This window comes from Lissotriton vulgaris, chromosome 5, assembly GCF_964263255.1.
Source record: "Lissotriton vulgaris chromosome 5, aLisVul1.2, whole genome shotgun sequence".
Lineage (NCBI taxonomy): Eukaryota > Metazoa > Chordata > Amphibia > Caudata > Salamandridae > Lissotriton > Lissotriton vulgaris.
The window spans coordinates 552,941,268-552,964,770 of NC_141693.1; the positions used below are offsets into that span (position 1 = coordinate 552,941,268).

The 23,503-nt window shown below is 48.0% G+C and overlaps 1 protein-coding gene across 1 annotated transcript in view; it reads left to right on the forward strand.

Annotated features, from left to right (window-relative positions):
- Positions 1-13,643: 13,643 nt before the first annotated feature.
- LOC147711230 (synaptotagmin-15-like) overlaps positions 13,644-23,503 on the forward strand; it is a 780,145-nt gene continuing 770,285 nt past the window's right edge. Inside the window, exon 1 of the mRNA XM_086922014.1 lies at positions 13,644-13,795. Coding sequence (XP_086778140.1) covers positions 13,789-13,795 — 7 coding nt within the window. The 5' untranslated portion in view covers positions 13,644-13,788. The remainder of the gene's footprint in view (positions 13,796-23,503) is intronic.

A 23,503-nucleotide genomic window follows, 5' to 3' on the forward strand; every position in this document is an offset into this window, starting at 1 on the left:
ACGGAGTAAGTGCTCTCCCACAGTGTCACCACGTTGCAGTACAGGGTCACACAGGGAAGCGCTGATGCACGCTATTTACCAGGTATGCCGGTGGGGGCGGGGCACGCAGGGGTGCGCTGACCGGATGTCTCGTGGTCAAGCAGGGACTCCTGGGATAGTGAGTCCCTGCCGCGCTACCCCTGCAGCCTCCACAGATGATTTCTTCTCACAGCGGCACCTCAGGCTCAGCAGGCTCGTCAGCGTTGGTGGGTCTCTGGTCTCCTCCCACAGCGAAGCGGCTCCCGCGCAGCGGGAGCGGCGAGCAGCAATCCTGGGCAAAACGAGGCTAACGGAGTAAGTGCTCTCCCACAGTGTCACCACGTTGCAGTACAGGGTCACCTGGCAATATGCAAATCAGTCTTGACCCATTGCCTCATGGGAACAGTCCAGCCCGAACTGCCAAGCCAGGTCCTCCCTGGACCGGAAACAAGCATCCTAGGACCGGTTTACTGGGGTGAATGCATGACATTGTTCTGCATTCTATCCATCAATTCTTCTTTTTGCATTTGGACCCCGAGTGGGACTGGTATGCCCAGACGTGGGTCCTGTGCTCTCCATCCACTGGAGTCAAGCTAACCTGGCTGATGATGGCTGAAAACCCGAAACTGGTCTTAGGATGCTTGTGTCCAGTCCAGGGAGGACCTTGCCTGGCAGTTTGGTCTGAACTGTTACCATTGGGACAGGGTTAAGACTGATTTGCATATGGCTGGGTCCAAACTGGAATGGCATGGTGAGCAAAAAACGATGGATTTAGGCCCAGATATGTGTACTGGGGTGAATGCATGACATTGTTCTGCATTTTGTCCATCATTTTTTCTTTTTGTAGATGAAAAGATAATCAGGAGCATTAGGGAAGTGCAATTCTTAATTTGTTGGTGTTTATCGTATGCTTTAAAAGGTTTCCACTGCCCCCTCCCTCTCGACCAACTGTGAACTGGCTTGTGTTGGCGTCTTTACCCTCATGCTTGGGAGGTACACGCGTTTGCACTGTGGGGAGGTACACATTCCTTTACTTTGACTGTTGCGCTAATCTCTTTTTCATTTATGTATTGTGATGTGCCTATTACCATCCTATGTGAAAGGTACGCCTAGTGACTTTGCACACAAACACTGTCTTCACTACCAGACACACCATACATCATCAGCATGTTATCTGCTTCCATATAATAGATACTGAGGAGCGACACCCTGGATTTTAATCTGAGTGTCTCTCAAACAATGTGTTTCATTTGATGCCAGTATATAATGTTTTTCTGACCAGTCCATCCTCGCTTTTTCCATCCTGCAAGTAAGGCACGCGCCGGCGTGTATATTTATTTGACCTTCACCTTTAAAATTAGCTTTAAACATTATCTTTTGACTCCAGATTCCTTTGCAGGTATAGACCACACTAGGGGGCATATTATCAAGCCAGGGTGATAAAATTATCGCCACTTTATCGGCAGGAAACTGCCGATAAAGTGGCGATAATGGGCTTGATAATATGCTCTACAGAATTCCAATGGAAGCTCATGTTAGATGTCTTCACATTTAACATGAGCTTCGATTGGAATTCCATAGAGCATATTATCAAGCCCATTATCGCCACTTTACCGGCAGTTTCCTGCCAATAAACCGGCGATAATTTTATCGCCCAGGCTTGATAATATGCCCCTAGGTTTTTTGCTCCTTTAACTACAGGACAGTCTCTAACGCACGTTAGACGTTTTTGGTCTTTTTTCCATTTTTTTGAGAACGCATCCAGCGTGAGACGGCGGGCGTGCGCGTCGGGTCCCTTGAGGATCGCTTTTTAAACTGCGCTGTCCGCTCCTAAAGCCGCTTCGACTTTCCAGACTTACGGCCCCCCGCCCCGGGACAACAGATGAATTGAGCCTGCAGGTATGTCATCTTTCTCCGTGATACACCCCGGAGTGTTACTCTACCCGTACCTAACTCCCTGTGCTCGGGTGGAGTGGTTGGCTAATCACGGGTCTCCTTTTGTATTCCCTAGGATTACGGCATGAATTATTGTGCTTAGGCAGGACAAAGTACAAAGCTTTATTTCAATATAATAATATCTTAAAAGCACATGACAGTTAAAATACAATTCATATTATTAAAAAACACTCAATAAATAGTTAAAAAGACAGTTTAAAACAGTATTAAACAATTTACAGCTTTGAGTTTAAAAGAAGTAAGGAACCAAGGATTGCATAGTAGAGGATTCGTCACATAGCTTTACATCTGATCACCCACGCCCAACTAAGGAATTTGGCTACCCCGCACGCCAGTAGTGTGTTAGGATCAGATTGTAAGATTCTTAATGCTGGGGCATAGCCTCTGGTCTCAAGAAGGCGACAGACAGGTTTTAGCCATTTGGATCTAGGCTTATTATGGGCACTGCAGACAAAGAAAACATGTGGGATAGTTTCCAGTTCGGTGCTGCAGTGCGGACAGGTGGCAGGCGTCTGGTGGGGGGGTTTCCATTTAGAGGTGCGTTCACGGACTAGTAGGGTTCCTATTCTAAACTGTACATATAATGCCCTATCTTTGGGTTTTCTAATAAAGTCCATGTAGGGTTCAAGTGAGGGTTCAGTTTTCTGCAGTCGAAACTCATCGGTGAGTCTGCCCAAGTTATCCGCTCTAGATTCCTGGGCGTCGACCCACCGCCAATAAGCCCGCTTGACTTCTAGTTTGGACAATGAAGCACCGGACTCCCATGCCACCCAAAGGCCGATGGCCGACAGAAGTTCCTTTATTTTGGAAAGCCAGGCTATTTTATGTGACCCTTGCAAGCTCATGATTTCTTTAAGGCCGTCTGCGTAGCTCTCTAGCGCTGGTGTACGCCACAGGCGAGCCCAATAAAGAAGCGGACGCAGAATTATAAGATCTTTGATAGATCTGCGTCCAAGATCGTATTGAATGGGCTTGCTAGGGGAACTCCTGGGGATGGACAACAGCTCCTTATAAAATTGGTTTTCAGCCATTACTAGCAGGTCAACATTACTAAAGCCCCAGAGCTCAGCCCCATACAGTGCGCTGCCTACTGCTTTTGCTGAATAGATCTCTAAAGCAGGGGCTATAGGTCTTGAAACTGAGGATCTATGCTCCCTCCTTATGGCGCCCACGACCCGTTTGTGGTTTAGGGCCATTTTTTCAATGTGGGGTTTCCACTTGAGTTGGTCGGATATCCTAATCCCAAGATAATCGAACGTTTTGACCCGCTCTAGCGGCTCTTCATTGAGAGTAAGCATGCGATTAGCTTTTCTACTGGGATTGAAATAAAGGAGCTTTCTTTTGGAAGTATTGATAACCAAGCCCCTTAAGTTACAGAAGACACAAAACCGGTCCAACAGTTTTTGAAGCCCCATGGGCGTTTTGGAAACTAGTAACGTGTCGTCGGCAAAGAGCATGGCGGGGACCTTCACGCCAGCCAGACTAGGGGCGTCAGCATCAATGTCAGTTAGAAAAGAAACCACCCCATTAACAAATAGGGAAAAGAGGGTCGGCGCCAGAACACATCCTTGATGGACGCCTCTGTTCACCGGAATTTTTTCTGTTAACTGCCCCTTCGTGCCCCCCCCCCGAATGCGTGCGTAGGTTCCATCGTGCATGCGAGCCAGCAGGTGCAGGATGGGCAGAGGGAACCCCATCTCGTGAAGGACCGCCCACAGCCGCCCTCGGGGGACCAGATCGAACGCGGTCTTTAGATCGATGAAGGCCAGGTACAGACCACCCTTGCTAATCGAGACTGTCTTCCAATGCAGTAGTAACAGCCTGAAAGCCTGGTCTACAGTACTTGTACAGGCCCTAAACCCCGCCTGGAAGGGGGAGATAATGTTGTTCTCCTCTGCCCAGGAGAGGATCCTTTCAAGGAGGACTCTGCCAACCACCTTCTGACCAGTGTCGATCAGGCTGATCGGACGATAGTTGGCAAGTCATGTCAAGTCAAGTCAAAGAATTTATATAGCGCACTACATACCCAGAGGGTTTCAAGGCGCTTGGGAAGGGGAGGAGGATTACTTGTCAAATATCCACGTTTTAAGTTGCTTTCTGAATGCTAAGTGGTTCTGGGTAAGGCGAAGGTAAGCGGGGAGTGAGTTCCATGTTTTAGCAGCCAGGTATGAAAAGGATCTGCCTCCCATGGTGGTCTTGTTGATGCGAGGTACAGTGGCGAGGGCTTGGCTGGAAGAACGTAGTTGGCGGGAGGGGGTGTAGAAGGACAGTCGAGAGCTGAGGCATTCTGGACCGATGTCGTAGAGTGATTTGTGTGCGTGGGTGAGCAGTCGGAAAGTGATCCTCTTATTGACGGGTAGCCAGTGGAGGTCTTTAAGGCGACCAGAGATGTGTTCGCTGCGTGGGATGTCTAATATGAGTCTGGCTGAGGCGTTTTGGATTCGTTGGAGTTTCTTCTGGAGTTTTGCGGTAGTACCTGCGTAGAGGGTGTTTCCGTAGTCCAGTCGGCTCGTGACCAGAGCGTGGGTGACTGTTTTCCTTGTTTCGGAGGGGATCCAACGAAATGTTTTTCTGAGCATGCGAAGAATGTTGAAGCAGGAAGAGGATACGGCGCTGACTTGTCTGTTCATTGAGAGTGAAGAGTCCAGGATGACGCCTAGGTTCCGTGCGTGGTCTGTCGGGATGGGTGCTTTTCCGAGGGCTTCCGGCCACCAGGAGTCGTCCCATGCGGAGGGGGATGTACCTAAGATGAGGACTTCTGTTTTGTCTGAGTTCAGTTTCAGACGGCTTTGTTTCATCCATTCGGCGACTTCTTTCATTCCTTCGTGTAGGTTAGTTTTGGCGGTGCTGGGGTCATTGGTGAGAGAAAGGATCAGTTGAGTGTCATCCGCGTAAGAGATGATGTTGAGGTTGTGTTGGCGTGCGATGGCCGCGAGGGGGCTCATGTATACGTTGAAGAGGGTGGGACTGAGAGAGGATCCTTGTGGTACGCCGCAGATGACTTCAGAGGCCTCGGACTTGAATGGTGGAAGGCGGACTCTCTGGGTTCTTCCAGTGAGGAACGAGGTGATCCAATCAAGAGCTTTTCCTTGGATTCCGATGTTATTGAGGCGTTGTAGAAGGGTGCTGTGGCAGACTGTGTCGAATGCTGCAGAGAGGTCAAGGAGGATGAGGGCGACTGTGTCTCCATTGTCCAGTAGAGTACGAATGTCGTCTGTTGCTGCGATGAGGGCGGTCTCAGTGCTGTGTTTTGCTCGGAAGCCAGATTGTGAGGGGTCGAGGGATTTGTTGGCTTCGAGAAAGGCGGCGAGCTGGTTGTTGACTGCTTTCTCGATGACTTTGGCCGGGAATGGAAGCAGCGAGATGGGGCGGTAATTTTTGAGTTCGGTGGGGTCCGCTGTGGGTTTTTTCAGAAGGGCGGTGAGTTCAGCGTGTTTCCAGTCTTCCGGGAAGGAGGCGGAGTTGAAGGAGCAGTTGATGACGTCTCGGAGGTGCGGTGCTATGACGGAGTCTGCTTTGTTGAAGATGTGGTGAGGGCATGGGTCTGTGGGGGATCCTGAGTGTATGGAATTCATCAGGCGGATGGTGTCCTCAGTGGAGATTGGGTTCCAGTCGTTGAGGGTGTTCACGGGGGGAAGATGATCAGCAAATGGTAGGGTGGGTTGGTTTCCGGGTTGGTTGTCAAAGCTGTTGTGGATGTCTGCAATCTTGTTGTGGAAAAATGAGGCTAGGGAGTCGCAGAGGGTTTGAGAGGGGGTGATGTCGTTGGAGTTGGCCGAGGGATTGGAAAATTCCTTGATGATGTTGAAAAGTTCCTTGCTGTTGTGAGCGTTGTTGTCAAGTCGATCCTTGAATGCTGTTTTCTTGGCTTTTCGGATTAGTTGGTGGTGAGAGCGGGTTGCGTTTTTGAAGGCGTCCTTGGTGTTGGTGGTTGGGTCTTTTTTCCAGGCCTTTTCAAGGGAACGGCAGAGTTTCTTGGACTTCTTGAGATCATCGTTGAACCATGAGGCCTTCTTGCTGCCAGGTTTGTTTTGACGTTTTTTCAGTGGTGCTAAGGTGTCAGCGGTGTTGGATAACCATAGGGTGAGGTTGGTGGCGGCTTCGTTAGCGTTAGAAGAGAGTGCTGGGGTGTTTTGAAGGAGCGATGCGGAGATTTGGTCCGTGGTGATTTTGTTCCAGTTTCTTTGCAGGGTAGGTTGGAGGTGGGTGCTGGGTTTTGGTTTGTTGTAGGTGAAGTGAACGCATCTGTGGTCAGTCCAGAGGAGGTCCGTAGTGTGGCTGAAGGAGACATGGTTGCTGGATGTGAAGATGGGGTCGAGTGTGTGACCTGCGATGTGAGTGGGGGAAGTGACTAGTTGTTTAAGTCCGAGGTTGGCGAGGTTGTCCACGAGGATGGCGGTGTTGCGGTCGTTGATCTTTTCGAGGTGAAAGTTGAGGTCTCCCAGAAGGATGTAGTCTTTGGAGGGGAGCGCGTGTGGAGTGATGAAGTCCGTGATGTCTTCACTGAATTTTGCTCGGGGTCCTGGTGGTCTGTAGAGGAGGGTGCCTCTGAGTGTGGTGTTGGGGTCGATGTGGATCTGGAAGTGAAGGTGTTCGGAGTTGGCGAGGTTGGCGTCAGAGCTGGTTGATATGCGGATTGATTTCTTATGGACGATAGCGATTCCTCCTCCTGTGTGGCTGGTACGGTCTTTGCGAGTGATCTTATAGTCTTCAGGGATGGCAATGGTGATGTCTGGTGCGGAGGAAGCATTCATCCATGTTTCCGTAAGGAAGGCGATGTCCGGAGAAATGGTGTCTAGTAGATTCCATAGGTCAATGGCGTGTCTGTGGACCGATCGGGTGTTGAGAAGGATGCATTGTAGGTGGTTGGGGTCGAGAATTTGAGGCGTGGTTGTAGCGGAGATGTTGTCGGTGCCGCTGAATTTGCAGGAGAAGCAAGAGAAAGGTCCATGGGTGTGTCCAGGAGCGGCTTGGACGCAGTTGGGGGCGCGACCGGGGTTAAGGGCTAGGAGGGTGGCGGCATCGTAGGTAATGCGGGGGGGCTGGGAGGGATGGGGGCCAGGGGGTATGGCGCTGGGCGCGGTCCAGGCGCGGACGGGCGTAGACGGGCTTACCTTTGGCGCTCCTTCGGCGCGGGTTGGGCGCGGACGCTGCGCGTGAACGCTGCGCGCATAGGCTTCTGTCATATATGGATGGTGGGAGGGGAGGGGCGAGGGAGGATCAGCTGGGAGGCGGGATCAGGTCGTAGGGGAAGGCTCCGAAGTACAACCACAACAACAACAAAATGGCGCGATGTTTAAATGGGGTCAGAGTCACAAACAGCGCGTATTCTACCTGCTCAGCGCACAACACTGTAAATAGTGACAAGCGGCAGCTAGAGGACTACAAGCGCGGTAATTAAATTTATTAAATTAAATGATATCCCCTCTAGCATTGAGTCGAGTGGCAGCTAGTGGAGTGCACAGCGCAATGGTTAATTGCTTCAACACAGGAGATCACAAGCGCGGTAATTAATTAATTAAATCCGCTTCTAGCGTTATCACAGGCAGCAGTAGCGAGAGGCACAGAGCAGTAAGCAGTAACGATACCAAAGCAGCAGCTTGGGGAGCGACCTTCTCTGAGCGCGTCAGGCAGACCCCTTGGCCCTTTCTTATAAAAAGGGATCACTTCTGCTCCCTTCCATGAGTTTGGGACTGGAGACCCTAGGAGGAGGGCATTGGTCAAAAAGGAGAAGAATTTGGACCATTGCATGGGGCTGGCACGGAACAGATCGGCAGGGATGCCATCCTGGCCCGGTGCCTTGCCTAGGACGATTTTACTGATTGCAGATTCTACCTCCCTCTGCCCTATTCGGTCCATGAATGGGGGTATATCATGGTGGGGTAGTGTGCATTCAGCTGTCGCTTCGGTATTCTCAGGGGCCCCTACCCCAGCATACAGTTTCCTAAAGTGGTCGAACAATTCCCCATCCGTGATGTGGTTAGGTGGTTGGTCTGATCCATCATCATTATTATTTCTCACTAGAGCCCAGAATCGTTCCCCATTCCTATTCTGGCTAGCCAATTTTAACTCTTCCCAGTGGGAATCATCCCAAGCCCTCTTTGCCGCTAGTATTGCGCGCCTGTACACGGCACGTGCTAGGCGAACCTCAGTTGGATCTCGGGTTTTGATAGCACAGACCAAATTAGACTTAGCCTCCCTGCAATCGTGGGTATACCACCTGGCAGCAGGCTTCCTACGTTTCAGGCTGCTTGTCCCACGTCCGTCATGGAAGAGGGCGGTCATCCTATCTATTGTCTCCTCATAGACCATATTGACCTGGACGGAGCCGGGATCATCGGCACAGAGTGTAGAAAGCTTCTCCGTCTGATCTTTAACGATTTCCCCCAGGGCATTGATCTTTTGCTCATTGATGGCAAATTTGTGCCATTTAATGAACCTTTTGCAGTTCGAAGGTACTATTTCTCTTGTCGCCATTGTTAGTCTATTGCTGGATGGGGGATTCCCCACATTTATCAGGTTGCACAGGCTAAGAGATAGGGGGTTGTGGTCACGATGGATAGAAGGGATAACCACCATATCCAACACTTGTTTCCACAGTCTCTTATCTACCAGAATGTAGTCGATTCTGCTGGGGCAACTAACTCTATTGTAGGTACACGCTCCGGAGAAGTCAGACGGAGTGCGTCCGTTCACTGCTACCAAAGCATGTTCCAACACCAAGGCATTTATTTGGATAGTGATAGGTGTCCACTTTTTGATCGGCGCGATTGTCAATTGCGGGATTCCCCATCTCGCGTCTTTCTCCAGTAGACCTGCCTCGCCGTCGACAGCCAACGGCTCAAATGTGCAGTTGAAGTCGCCAGCTATTAACGGCAGTGTATCCGGGGAACAGTTACAGAGTGAGTCTGCAAGTAGAGCTATGGTTGGAGATTTGCCCCCCCCGGTATACCTCTAGCATAGACGTTAAAGACTTCCAGAGTCCCTGGGGCTTGGGGAATCCGAATTGTTAACCTCATCATGCTGTGGGAGATGTTAGGGGATTGGGAGAACTTGCAGTTTAATGAGATTTTGACCCAAACAAGCAGACCTCCAGACGGGCGACCCCTTCTAGAGGGCGTTGCAGGGACATGGAAAGTGGAATAGCCGGGCTTATATACTGGTTCCAAGCACCATGTCTCTTGTAAAATACACAGGTCATACCTTTCTATCAATTCGTTTCAATCGGGGAGGGTTGTTTTATTCCCGAGACCTGCGACATTCCAAGAAACAACGCTCAAGTCTCTACTTTTACCATTGATGAGTAATGTGACAGGTTCAATCCCATGACCAACTGTGGGGATTGAAGTATTGGGACTGGCGGGAGCTATGAGCTCCTCGATCCCAGCATTACCTGTGTCCTGCGGTGTAGTACAATCTACCTCAATTCTTCTCTCACATAAGGAACAATCGTTGCCCTGTACTTTGTGGTTGTCATCCCCGGTTACCAAAAAGGTGGGCATTGGGTTGCCGCAGTCTAGGTTTAAGCTCTGTAAGTTACTAGTTTGGTTTTCTGTAGTTTCAGTTAAGGCTATAGGAGGGCAAGATATTACCGAAGGTTCCATGAGTCAATCAACAGCCTCCAGTGCACTGTACCTATTGTAACAGGGGATGGGAGGTTGGATGAACTGGGGGCCATACCATTCCTCGCTACGCAGACTACCTCCGTGGGTAGGCCAACCACCTCTGCGCTGTGACAAATTCCATCCTTCTGCTACACCACCACCTGGAATGAACCTGTTCAAGTCCCTACGGACCTCATTCCTCCTCCCTCCCCAGGTATGGTTGTTATCCCTCAGCCAGCTCCAGCCATTGTCCAACTGCTCCCCGGGCATATAAAAATAGGACAGCGGTCTAGCCACAATCGCAGTACCATTGGTTCCGGGTTTCCCCATGCATATGTGCTCGACAGTGCGAGGATCCTCGAAAGTCACTGCGACACAATCTCCCTGAAGGGCTTTTCTATTAGGACCCAACCAAGGGGCTCTCTCAACCATCAAGATGTTACTGTGGGTATTGGGTGGTAGTGGGTGGATGTTTGCTAGCCAGTGGCATACCTTATTTTTAAGCGCCCAAAAAGGTTCTAAAGATGTCGGGGCCAATTCCGGTACACCTGTCAAAACTATTACAAAGCGACAAGCTTCAGGAGGTAAGTTGATGTTTCGGCATTTCTGGCTCTTAGCGGGATGAGAAGAATCTGGTTTTGGGGTGGGGGCAGCGTGATTGTTTGCTTTAGTTTGGTTAGTGTGCTCAACTAATATGTGGGACCGGGCACCCCCTTTTTTGGACTCGGGGTTAGAAGTGGTCGGCAATGGAGTCTTAGGTGTGTTATTTTTTGCTACCACTGGGCGTTTATTGGCTGGTTGCGGGTTACTTGCTGGGATAGTGGCGTTAGTGGCGTTGGTTACCCTATTAGCACGGAGTGTGGCCTGGGGTCTTGGGTCCTTTTGTAATTCTTGTAGCAATTTTTCAATTCCTAGGAGCCTAGCCTCTAGGGGAGCTAGTAAGGTTTTAATGACATTGGTCAGGGCGTGGACTACAGGCTCATCCCCTCCGGCTGAACCTCCCGGTCTATAAGCTCCTGGCTCATCAGCTATAGAGCTGTCTTCAAGGATGACAGCCATGGTGTTGTCTAAGATGGTGTCATCTAGTATACTCAATGGTAAGCATAGAGCCTCGTTTCGTGGCTCTTCAATCCCCATATGGTTCCCGTTGGATACTCCATCTGGTTCCCTCTCCTCTTCTATTCTGTCTCTCTCGTTATTAGAGAGGCCAGTACTTCTGAGTTTTGTTCCGCTGGCTTTCTTGGTGTTGGGGATAATGGGCTTAGGTTGCCTACATTTCGGGATAGCCCCCTCCCGCTTCCCCCTCTTGCGAATGGAAGAATTATCGTGTTTGGGGTCAGCCAAAATGGCTGATGGGTTAGAATCAAGTTGAGTTTGGGACAGGGACGGAGAGAGGAACTGCGCATCAGGAGGTGTAAGGTCTAATACTGCTGACTGGCTGTTGGTATCATTATGGGTCTCAGCGTGGATCAGTAAAGGGTTATTAGTGCTTATGGAGGTGTTAGGTGTACGCACGGAACCGATATGGCCAAGAGATGACCTTTTGGCCGCTACTAGTTCTTGGGAAACTCTTCTTTCCATCAATACAATTCCTTGGTCTATTAAGGAGTTGGTGCGGGCGATAAAATCGTCAAGAGGTACAGTCAGTTTTTTCCTAGCGCCTGCCGCAGCCATGCTTCTAGTTTCCCGGCTTTCCATAAGCAATGAGAGATTCTGAAGGTGTTGGGTCTGTAAGCGGGAATAAGAAGGCAAAAAGGGTCCCACTTTCGAAACCCAATAAGGTATGTGCTTATCCCCGATCAGGCACTAGCAGAAGACACTATCAGAGGATAAATGTAACAAACGGGGGCTTACAGTTCTGTTGGATGTGGGTCCCTCTTCGGCCAGGGGCTCTGGCCCAGTCCAGTCTCTTCAGGCCTCTGAGGGCCACAGAGGGCCCGCCCTTTGCCCAGGCTTAGCCCGGCGCTGCCCGCGCGTGGTCCCGCGACGCGGGGGCTGTCGTTCTTTTTATGGCGCCTCCTGGCGCGGAACTTCACGTAGCGGCTTCCGCCACAAAGCCAGCTGGGAGTTGTAGTCTCCCTCCGCTCGGCGGCCGCTGATCACAAACTGCGGCCGCGGGAGGGAGACCGGGTGATGCCTTTGCTGTGTCCTGCCGCTACTTGACTTTCTCTGGCCCCAACTGCAAAGGTAAGACACTTGGCCCACTTGAAGCCCTGCGTGCATAGCAAGACTGCATCAAACGTATCCCATGACAGTTCTCCGATCATCACCCTGCCCCTATCCGGAGCCTTACTCCGAACTGTCACTATGTCGCCGAAGGACAGCACCACTTCTCCTACTCCAATCCGGGAGTGGGACTGGCAACCGTAGAACCTACCTAGGCCCCAAGGGGCAGTCGCAGCAGTTTTATGATCTTATGTCAAACGTTCCTAAGAAGTATTTCGACGTTGTTTATATAACGCAAAAGCACGTGCTGAATCCCCAGCCAATGAGAATGTCGGAAATCTGTGTGCTTAGGTAGCTATTTGAAATGAAGTCGCAATGAGGACGGTGACTTATTGAGCCCATCTCTCGTGAGTTGATTTTCACCTTTGGTTCTACCTCGGCCACTGTGCACTCCTAGTTGTTTTGATTTGTTTCTAATCGCTGCCTTACATTTCTGTTTATTACAATCCCCGCTACAGGCATTGATGTACTTTTTCTCCCGCAAATTATTTGAATTGATGTCCTTGCTCCAGGACCGGTGTGTGATTACATGACTCACTGCTTTTTAATTTAATTTTTCTCTTTCCACCACCACGTACTCTAGCTTTGTGGATCCTGTGTGACCAGTTTTTTAGTCTGATTTTTCTTTTTGAATGTTTCCGGCTCTAGGAAGTCTGCGCCCCCTCACCTGTCCTGAGGAAGACCCTCCTTTAAGGTCCTAACATTACCTATCTTGTTGTGGGGTTGAAATGTCCACAACCGGTCCACCTGCCAGCCTCTACCCTGAGCGTGATTTATACTGCAATCCTAGAAGCATGGCATAATGTGATTTATGTACATTCATAGTTTATGTGCCTGGCTCTGTTCGGAAGACAGGTTTAGAAACTGTTGCGATTAAGGTCGCCTGACCTTCACTATACCACTTCCCGAATCCTGCACTAATCTCCTCTCACAGATACCTCCCTTCCCTCACCCTATTAGGGCACTTTTAATTTTCTCAATAAACTGGGCTTCAGAGTAGCGTGCTTCTCGCCGAAAAAGCACTTCAATACCCCATCAGGGGTAGCAAGCGCTATATAAATGCAAACCTTTTTCCCCCTTCCATCCCTCCACTATCCTTCTCAATCTAAATAACTGACTAACATATCCACCACTCAAATTACTTTCATATTTCACTATACTAATTTACCACTTACCCTTTATGGGTTCCGAAGTAGCGTCCTACTCACTGAAAAAGCGCTTTGACACCACTTCAGGGGTAGTAAGCGCTATATAAATACAATTACATTACAATAAAATACCAGCTGACTAGGTGAGTTGGAAGGGGGAGGGCTGCCCAGAAAACAAGTGAGCGTGGGTCTGGATTTTGAGTAGAATGGATTGTCAAAAGAGAAACAATTGTGTTGCAGTGAGCCCGCTAGACGCCAGTGACCTGGTACCGCTTAATCTGCTGCACCAATGATAGTCATCCTTGTAGAAACGGTTTCGTACAATACAAGTTACGTTTTGAAGATAATGCATTGCAAAGGAGAACAGGACCAGGCACCAATTGCCTTTTCTAGCCACAAGAGGGAGACAGAGTTCGGCTGATCGGCGGGGGTGCACTCGCCCTACTTAGGTCCCAAGTCAGTAAAAGCACCTCATACTCTATGAGAAGCACACATCACATTACTCATGAGAGACAGAAGCCACAGGATGTGAGCGAGAACAGGGGAATAATTAACTATTAATTCTTCCTCTGACTGTTCTGGCCATCTCTCTCCTGCCACCGCATCTGAAGCCTAAGATGCTGGAAGGAGCAGGTGGCCCGAACAGGAAAGAGTATCAGCAGCCTATGGCCGCAAGAGAAACTCCTACGTCACAGAGCTGAGGGGGACTCTGCTGCCACCACCGCACACGGCTGCTTCCCTGCTCTGGAGGGCTGAGACAAGCGGCTCGCGGCTGTAAAATGGTGCAAGCTCGCCCTTCACGTTGAGGTCGACCAATTAGGGAGCAAAGGCACGCCATGGCTGGTAAGTCCCAAAGTTCCTATTTAGTTCAGCTCTGGGTATTTTCCTCCATGCTGTTGAATTGAGTGCACATCCGTTCCTCGGTGTGCATTATTGCAGGCAGTGCTTTAAACGGGCTGGTACTGATCGGTACTGAGTACCGGCACTTTTTTTTATTTTAAGAGGGAGAGCACTTGCCCTTCTCATGAGAGACATAATTCTTCTAATTGGAGAGGGGGTTTTGGGCTCTGGGTATTTGCACTTTTATTCTTAAAAGTCAGGTCTGCTCTACGATCGTGCAGTGAGTGTCCTTTGAACGGGCCTACTATGTTTTTAATGGGACAGTATTGGGAAGTTTCTGTAGAATTACCATCGGCGATGCAAGTAATAGAACAACAGTACCGGAACTTCTCTGTAGATCTGTCTGCTATATATCTAATGAGATGGCACTGGGACTTCTCTGCATATCGGCCGCCTGCTATTTTCTTTTGTAGATCTGTCGGGCTCTACACTCAGTGCGACAGTACTAAAACTTGTCTGTAGATCAACCGACAGCTATTTATTTAGTGAGACAGTACTGAAACAACTTTGTACATCTGCCATCTGCTATGCATTTAATGGGACAGTGCTGGGACTTCTCTGTGGATCCACCATCTGCTATACATTTATTGGGACAGTGCTGGGACTTCTCTGTGGATCCACCATCTGCTATACATTTAATGGGACAGTGTTGGGACTTCTCTGTGGATCCACCATCTGCTATACATTTATTGGGACAGTACTGAGACTTCTCTCTAGATCTACCGACTGCTGTGCCTTTAATGAGACAGCACTGACACAACTGTGTTGATCCGTCTGATTTACATTTAATGAGTCAGTACTGGGACTTCTATGTAGGTCTAGCGTCACCTGTACATTTAAAGGGACAATACTGGCACTTTTCTGAAGATCTTCTGGCTGCTATAGAGTTAATGGGACAGTATTGGAACATATCTGTAGATCTGCTGTCTGCTAAGCATTTAATGGGACAGTACTGTAATTTTTCTGCAGATCTGCTATACATTTAACAAGACAGTATTGGGACTTTTCTGCATATCTGTCATCTGTTAGCTATTTAATAGGTCAGTACTGGGCCTTCTCCATAGATCTAGTGTCTGCTGTACATGTAATGGGACAGTACAGCCATGTCTCCTTGGGTCTACCGTCTGCTATACATTTAATGGACAATACTGGAAAGTATCTCTAGATCTGCAGTCTGCTATATATTTAATGAGGCAGTACTGGCACTTACCCGTACATCTGCTGTTTGTGATATATATTTGATGAAACAGTAGTAGAATTATTTTGCAGATCTACCTCCTGCTATGCATTTAATGGGACATTAATGAGACTTCTCTGTAGATCCACCGTCTGCTATGCGTTTAATGGGACAGTACTGACACTTCTCTGTAGATATACTGTCTGCTATGCATATAATGGGACAGTGTTGGGACTTCTCTGTAGATACACCGTACGCTATGCATTTAATGTGACAGTACTGGAACTTACCCGTAGATCTAGTCTCTGCTATACATTTAATGGGACAGTACCAACACTACTCTGTAGATCTACTTTCAACTACTATTTAATGGGACAGTGTTGGGACTTCTCTGTAGATATTCCACCTGGTATACATTTAATGGGGCAGTACTGTCTGGAACTTCTCTGTAGATCTACCCTTTGGCGCGCATTTAATGGGACAGTAAGTACTGATGCTCCTCTGAAGATGTCAAATGTTTTTAAATGGGACCGGGCTGGCACTTCTTAACGAGGCTGTTTAATGGACCAGCACTGCCACTTCTTAGAAGGTCTCCGTGCAGTTCCTGTGACAGGACTGGCACAGCTCAGCAAAGCCGGGGGACTTTTAAATGACCTGTATCATCCTATGGAATCACAAGTCCATAGTAAACTTTCCAGAATTTGCTCTTAAACACGTTTGTGTATATTTAACGCCCAGATCAGGACTGCTGTAGGGTTAATTCGAGAAAACTGGTACTTCTGGGTAAAGATGAGGCAAGCAGTTCTCAGTGAGACTGCGATCTGCCAAATGTGACCCTCCCAGGGTCGGATTGGGAGAGTAAATAGGCCCCGGGACCAAAATAAAAGTGGCCCCCATTAGTAAATCAGATAGCTAAGATATGTTGCCCATGTTTACAAACTGGGGCAGTTTTCAACTCCTAAACACAGCCATAGAATTATTTTGCAGGTAATGGAAAACTGCATGGATTTGAGCTTGCTGATTGCAATGTTTGTGGTAATATCAGCGAAATAAACAGTAGAAACTGTCTCAGCAGACCTTAAAACAGACCAACAAACAGCCAGAAAACTGGCACACACACTGACCTTCCGACAATCCTCCTGGGACTGCCAGATTGCTCTATAGGCCAGTCCGACCCTGTTGCTTCTCCGCAGCGTAGATGTATGTTAGAACCAGTACTGCGCCTTAGGGGTGCTGTGCGCTGAATTGGGCGGTACTGGCCCTTTTCAGCATTGCTGGTGTTATACTTTTAAAAGTTTTATAGTGTCAATGCTGGCACTACTCAGTAAGGTTTCTATACGGTATCTTTAATACGGCAGCTCAGTGCATTCTGATCCTGGCTGTTACATGTCTATTAGTGCTGTACTGAGGCTTCTCAGTAGTGTTATCAAGTTTTTAATAGGGCGCTACTGACACTTCTGAGCATAATGTTGGAGTTGTGGGACAGAAAGTACGGTCAGAACTTTCAGGGGTAGCTGCTAGCCTTTGAGAGTGGTGGGGCAAGCGAAGTGCCCCACTGCTTCCCAAAAAACAAAATAAAACATCCCCTCCCTCCAAAAGCATAAATAAAAACAATTCAGCTGTGGTTTCTTCATGAGAGCGGGTGAGCGTCGCCCCCTCTCCCTGCTGCGAGCCGCACGTAGGTTCCAATTATGATGTTGGGCGGAAAGCCTCCTCCTGGCAGTCAGAATCTCCTCGACTGTGTCAGTACAATACGCTCAACAGATTACTATGCTCTCGTTTGGAAGGTAAACCGCACGGTCACTCTGAATCTGTTCTGACTGGCTCTCAAAGTATTCAAGTCAGTCGGAACCGCATCGTACACCCCTATGGCCAGCCTTTCCAACCTTGGGATTATGATGTCGGTTTCCAACAACCTTTCCGTGTTGGCCTATGTGACACAAAAAGGCAGTTGTGAAGTGGCTTTGGGGACCCCTAGCAGGGCCCCCTTCATCCTGCGGCCTCCAGTTGGGGGGTGAGGGGGTACCTAAGGGACCCCCTGTAAAACCCTACACTGTGGTGCAGGCCCAGTGGGGTGGCTACAACAGGGTGCAGGCTTTTACACACACTCCCCATAGGAACCTGTGTTGACAGGCAGAATACAAGCTCCCATAGGAAACAATAGGTATCCGACTGAATAGTCACATGATAATCAGATGGGCGGAACCACCGACCTAGAGTCGGTCGGTCCCAATTTAGAGTTGGCATCTGGCGGAAAGTTTTTGCTGACATTGTAATGGACCCCTAAATGTGATAAATAAAATAGTAATGAAATTATTTTGTTGTTGTTTTATTTTTCACTGAGGCATGCCACAGCTGCCAGCATGCACCTGAGCCGGGAGAAATGCGGGGCATGTCCTCTGCTGCCAATTGGCAGCATAGAGGACTAGAGCAGTGGCTGACTGGACATTCCAAAGTGAGCATGTCAGTTTGGCCAGCTGGCTTACGACGGCCAGCCTGACATGCACACTTTGGAGTTCTCCAACCCAGCTGTCTTAGACAGCTGGATGAAGAACAAGCACAGGTCCCCAGAAGGAGAGCAGTGTTTGCATTGGTTAGGGGAGTTCTTTGTGCATCTAACTAACTACAAAATAAAACATAACCACTACACCTACATTACAAATTTCTAATCAATAAAATAAAATAAAATGGTAACCACCGATGGGCTGCGCAATCCCCTCTGTGTTCTTCTGCAGTCTGATGCACAAAGAGCTCTCCTTAACCAATCCAGATGCTGCTCTCATGCTGTTAACCAACATGAGAGAAGAGTCAGGATTGGATGGAGCAGGTTTGCTGGGCGTTCTTTCTAGCCCTGAAGGTCTTTGCTTGCTCTCCACCCAGCTGTCTAAAACAGCTGGATTGGAGAGCTACAAAGTGCATTTGTCAGGCTGGCCGTCGTAATCCAGCAAGCCAAACTGAGAAGCTCACATTGGAACATCCAGTCAGCCACTGCTCTAGTTCTCTATGCTGCCGATCGGCAGCAGAGGATATTACTCACATTTCACCTGGCTCAGGGACAGATGGATGGCTGTGGCGCACTTCAGTGAAAAATACTATGCCAATGAAATATTTTCATTGACATTTTATTTTTCACATTTAGCGTTTGTTTGTACAAGCTTTATTCAAGATTATTTCTCATAAAAGCACAGCATAAAATTGAACATTACAGAATAAAAACATAACATTTACAGGTATAAATTCATATAGGCATTCTGTGCAGCTCATACAATATTAGCATAAAAAATTTACATGTGACAAAATAGTTTTACATTTTTAAACAGTTAAAATAAAAGGAAAACCTGATTAACTGATCCCCCCCAGAAATCGTCGCCTGATTGCCCAGGCCCATCCCAAGTATTTAGCTACCCCAATAACTATCGATTCCTGAGTTGTTGTACACAAAATTCTTAAAGCCACTGCACTGTCACGTGTCCCCAGGTTTTTGCATACAGGTGTAAGCCATACTCTCCTGGGTGATGAGTAGGCTTTACATACAAATAGAAAGTGGCCTACACTCTCCACAGCATTTTCACATACTGGGCATAACCTATTGGTCGACCTCTGCCAACCTGCCGTTAGTTTTTTTAGGGGAATAGATCCGGATCTTAGCTGGAAGACTAGCTTCCTATCCATTGGTACCGTAATAGTATCCCAATAATTTTCTAGGATAGGACAAATTTTTGTCTCCAGGAAGCGACCAGCCATAGAGTCAGACCTAACGTCTTTCAGCAGATTACCACCCACCCAATCCCAATATTGTGATTTGAGGGCTTCTTTGCTTGGGAAGACCTCTTCCACTGGGTTATTCCAAAGATTGGAAAACCCCAGGTTAGTTAACATGGCCCTTAGATTTTTAAGCCATTTTATCTTGTGGAAGATGTCTTCCTTAATTATCCAAAGAAAACCATCTGCATATTGTCTGATCTCTGGAGTTGTCCAAAGACGTCTCCAGTAGAGAACAGGGCGCAATCGCGCTCTATCGCTAATTGGGCGTCTACCCAACTCCAGGAACAGTGGTATTAGGGGGGTGCTCTGTGGAAGTCCTGTAATCCCTCTGAGGAACTTGTTCTCAGATGTCTGTAGGGCCGCAAGATTGTCCCAAGCCCATAACTCCGCACCATATAAGGTGGCACCTAAGACCTTTGCATCATACACTATAAGTGCGGGTTTAATCGGTTTTGTCTTGGATTTGCGGTGTTCTCCCCTCAAAGCACCTGAAAGCTGTTGATGTTTTATGGCCACTTTTTCCAAATGATGCGACCAGCCAGCGCCCTCTGCTATCTGTACCCCTAAATATGTGAACTCCTTAACAGTATCTAACTTGCTATTATTTAGAGTTACCTTGGGATAGATTCTATGGCGTGGGGTAAAGGCCATTAGTTTCGTTTTCCCCACGTTTACTTCTAGGCCGTGCTCTGTGCAAAAAATATCAAAAATATTTAATGCACGTTGCAGCCCTGCGGGGGTTTTTGACAAGATCAGGGTATCGTCAGCGAACATCAGGATCGGGACCCTGACGTCGGCTAACGAAGGAGCGTCTACGCTTGCTTCCAACATTCGCTTGACAATCCCATTAATAAATAATGAGAAGAGTAAGGGAGCCATGGAACAGCCTTGTCGGACACCCCTTTCCACGGGGAAGTCCGGAGTTGACTCGCCATTCCCACCCCACTGAACTCTTGCGAAATTGGATTCATGTAGACGCATAATTAGTGTGAGCAAATCAACAGGAATTCCCAGCTTTTGCAAGACCAACCATAGCTTAAACCTGGGGACTAGATCAAATGCCGCCCGCAGGTCGACAAACGCGACATACAGGCAGCCTCTTCCTAGTAAAACCGTCTTCCACCGCAGTATGGTAAAGCGGAAAACCTGGTCAATGGTGCTGGTTGCTCGCCTAAATCCAGCTTGGTATGGAGAAAGGGCGTTGTTGTCGTCAACCCAGTCCATAAGCTGGTTTGCAACCATTCTCCCCACTACTTTTTGCATGGTTGCTATTAGGCTTATGGGCCTATAGTTGGCAGGCAGTGAGCGATCTCCCTTCTTGTGAATGGGAATAATAATTGCACCTTTCCAAAGGTCGGGGACCACCCCCCCCTTGGCTAGGGCGTTTGCTACTAAAAAGATATACCTCACCCATCTCGTCATATCATACTTGAAGATATCCGGGGGTATCCCATCTAACCCTGGTGCTCTCCCACATTTCACGGAACTAATCGCGATTTCTACTTCTTTGGAGGAGAACAAATTGTCAATAGCATAGACTGGCGTTATGCCCTCACCTACCCCGGGGTGCATGACTTCGGCATATTGTGGTCTGAAGTAGTCAACCCAGGCATCTTCAGCTACATTATTTTCAGGCTTTGCTGGGCCACCTCCTCTACCCCATTTAATAATTTTCCAAAAGGTCCTGGAGTCCTTATTACTAGAAGCCTCTTTTAGCCCAGCCCAGTGGTCTTCGTCCCATTTCCTTTTGGCTTGAAAAATGGCCAATTTGTACAATTTCCTTGTCTCTTTTATTGCAGCACTGTCCCTGTTCCTAATAGCTTGTCCCAATTCCAGTCGTGCGGATCTACATTGGCGATTGAACCACCTTCCAACATCCTGGGTTTTCCTCCCTTTCTTACTCTTAGTCAAAAAACATGGTTTGAGGAGGGAAAATAACTTGTTGTGGATATCAGTGATATCCCTAGCCCCAGGAACTATTGGATCTGCCGCCTCCATTGCGGAAATTGCGCTATCCACCTCATGGTTGATATAGGTCATGGTTTCCTCATTAGCCAATACCCTTGGCCATTTTAGCCTACGTTCGTCGTTGCTCATGACTGGAATCTGATCATTCCTTAGGTGCAAGTTTCCCACTCCGACATTCCACCACCTATGGGTCACACAAAGGGGGTTATGATCACTTTCTACTCTAGGCCTAATGGCCATATCAATAACCCCCTGCCACAGCTGGAGACTACATATTATATAATCAATTCTGCTCCTGCTGTTACCGTTGTCAAAGGTACAACTACCCTCCTTGTCCCCTGGGGTTCTCCCGTTCAGTGCTCTTAGACCATGTTCCATACAAATAGCATTTAGTAATAGGATGTCTTTTGTCCACCGTGGGACGGGGTTTAAACATAAAGATGGTACTCCCCAAAGGTTGTCCTCATCCTTCCCTAAGGGATCATTTGTGCAGTCTAAAGGTTCAAAAGTCCTGTTAAGATCCCCGGCTATTATTACCCTACTATCTTGGGACTTGGTCTCTAAGGAGGCAGACAGCAGCTCTAGGGTGGAAGAATAGGTTGTATTACTGCCTCTTACATAAACGTTGTACAAATCCATTGACGAACCCTTATCTGTGGAGATTCTTAGCATTTGTAAATCGCTAGTTCCCAGGTCCAACATTTTGATAGTAATGTCCAAGTCCTGTTTTATCCATACAGTAAGGCCTCCCATAGGCCGACCCCTTCCACCTTTGGATGCTGGTATGGAAAAGTTTAAATAACCAAAACAAAAGAGGGGGTCACAAGCCCAGGTTTCTTGGAAACAACAAACATCAAACCCACTGATATATTCCACCCAAGATTGGGAGTCTAACTTACTACCCAACCCTGCAACATTCCAGGATAGAAGCGTACCAAAGCTAGACTCAGTCCCATCAGGATTGTTAATGTTGGAGCACACTTGGGAAATCATTGGGCTTTCGATGTTGTTGGTGACCTTCGCAGGATCATCAATGGTGTCAACTACCATGTTAGCTGTTGATAAGGGTAATTTCACAGCACCAGCATTTATATTTTCCATCCCAGTACCTCCCTCTGCAACAAAACTCCCCTTCTCTGTGTAACCAACAGTTAAGATTGTAACAGCAGTACCAACATGATCTTCACAGGCCCCCTTGGACTCATTGTTGTTCCCTCCATTACTACTACTCAGCTCTCTGGTGATTTGTCAACATCCCCATCCCGGGTCCTGCCATCCAGCATGAGTATTATAGTTTGTGCATGTGGTATAGTTTTGACCAAATAATGGAGCTGGTGTGGAAGTGATTGGCCATGGTACAGTGGGGGGATTTAGGGGTTCATTAAGCAGGCTAGTCAGTACACTGGTTGGGCGGGGGTAAAAAAAGGTAAGATCTACAATTCCAATACCTCCCTTGTTTGTACCCCATCCCTGCCTAGTTATCCATCCCGCCACCCTTGGGTCTTGGAAGTTGACCACAATACAGTCCCCACCCAGGCTATTCGGGGTATACCTTATCCAGTCTATTCTCCTTACCCCTATGATTAACCCATCAATGTCTCCTGGGAGAGGTCGATTCTCCCTTAACCAGTGCATGATCTTATTTTTGAGCATCTGGAAGGTTTCTCTCTGCCCTATAGGTAGCGGTGGAACATTTATAAGGACTGCTACATAGGGGAAGGAATCCGGAGTAAGATTCACTGGGGGTTTTCTGTGTGGTGGCTTTGTCAAGGGAGGTGGGATCGATTTGGAAACTGTAGGAACAGGGCGGGGTGCAGGTTTGTTCGACACCAACTGGTTATTAGTTGGTTGGGTTGGTACTAAAGCTTTACCCGCTGGAGGACATGCATTAGCCCCTTTCCCTCCACAGGATTGTTTGGAACTATCTGCTTATTGGTTACTTTTGTAGGTACTGGAGCTTTACCTGCTGGAGGACATACGGTAACCCCAGGAGATGGAATTTGTGACTGGAGTACCATAGACTGAGCTGGGTTTGTAGTGTTAGGCTGATGTTGAACAGGGCCTGAGTGTACCAAATCAGTAGATTTGGGAGTTGTGTTGACATTGGTGTTACTTGACTTGGAAAGTAATGGGGGGTTGGTTTGAGGCCTTCTTCCCTTGTCTTGGGTAACAAGGTTAATATTGCCCTGGTGCTTTGTACTTACATCCACCCTAGCATTAACTTTAATCAAAGATTTTGTGGAATAAAAGTCATCTAACGTTGCCTGCTCAAAGTGGTTTAACCTATCGGAAAGCTTGGCGATTTTATCCTCTATCGGGGTAAGTATTAGTCTAAGTAATTTTTCTAGCTCAGGGAGCAGATTTGCAAGTGATAACAACTTATCGTTAGTTGGTAAGGCAGTCTCAGGACAAATATTCTCTTCAGAGTCTGGGCTATCCAAAGGAGCAATGTTTGCGTTCGAAACACTTTCTATGCTATGGTTTTCTTCAATAACAGCCTCTCTAGTATTCACAGTTTTGTGTAGCTTCCTATGCTTTTGAGGGGGTTTGGCCACAATTTTACATTTTCTCAGTGGAGCAGTTCTTTTCCTTTTGGACCCATGCTTGGTTTGAGCCAGGATAGCCTGGGCACCAGAGTCAGGGAGCAATGTAGGGTGAATATGACTCCCACTGGAATTGTTCGATTCTGTAACAATTTCCTTATTTGTTACTTTTGCCTGTCCTTCAGATTGTTCGTTGGC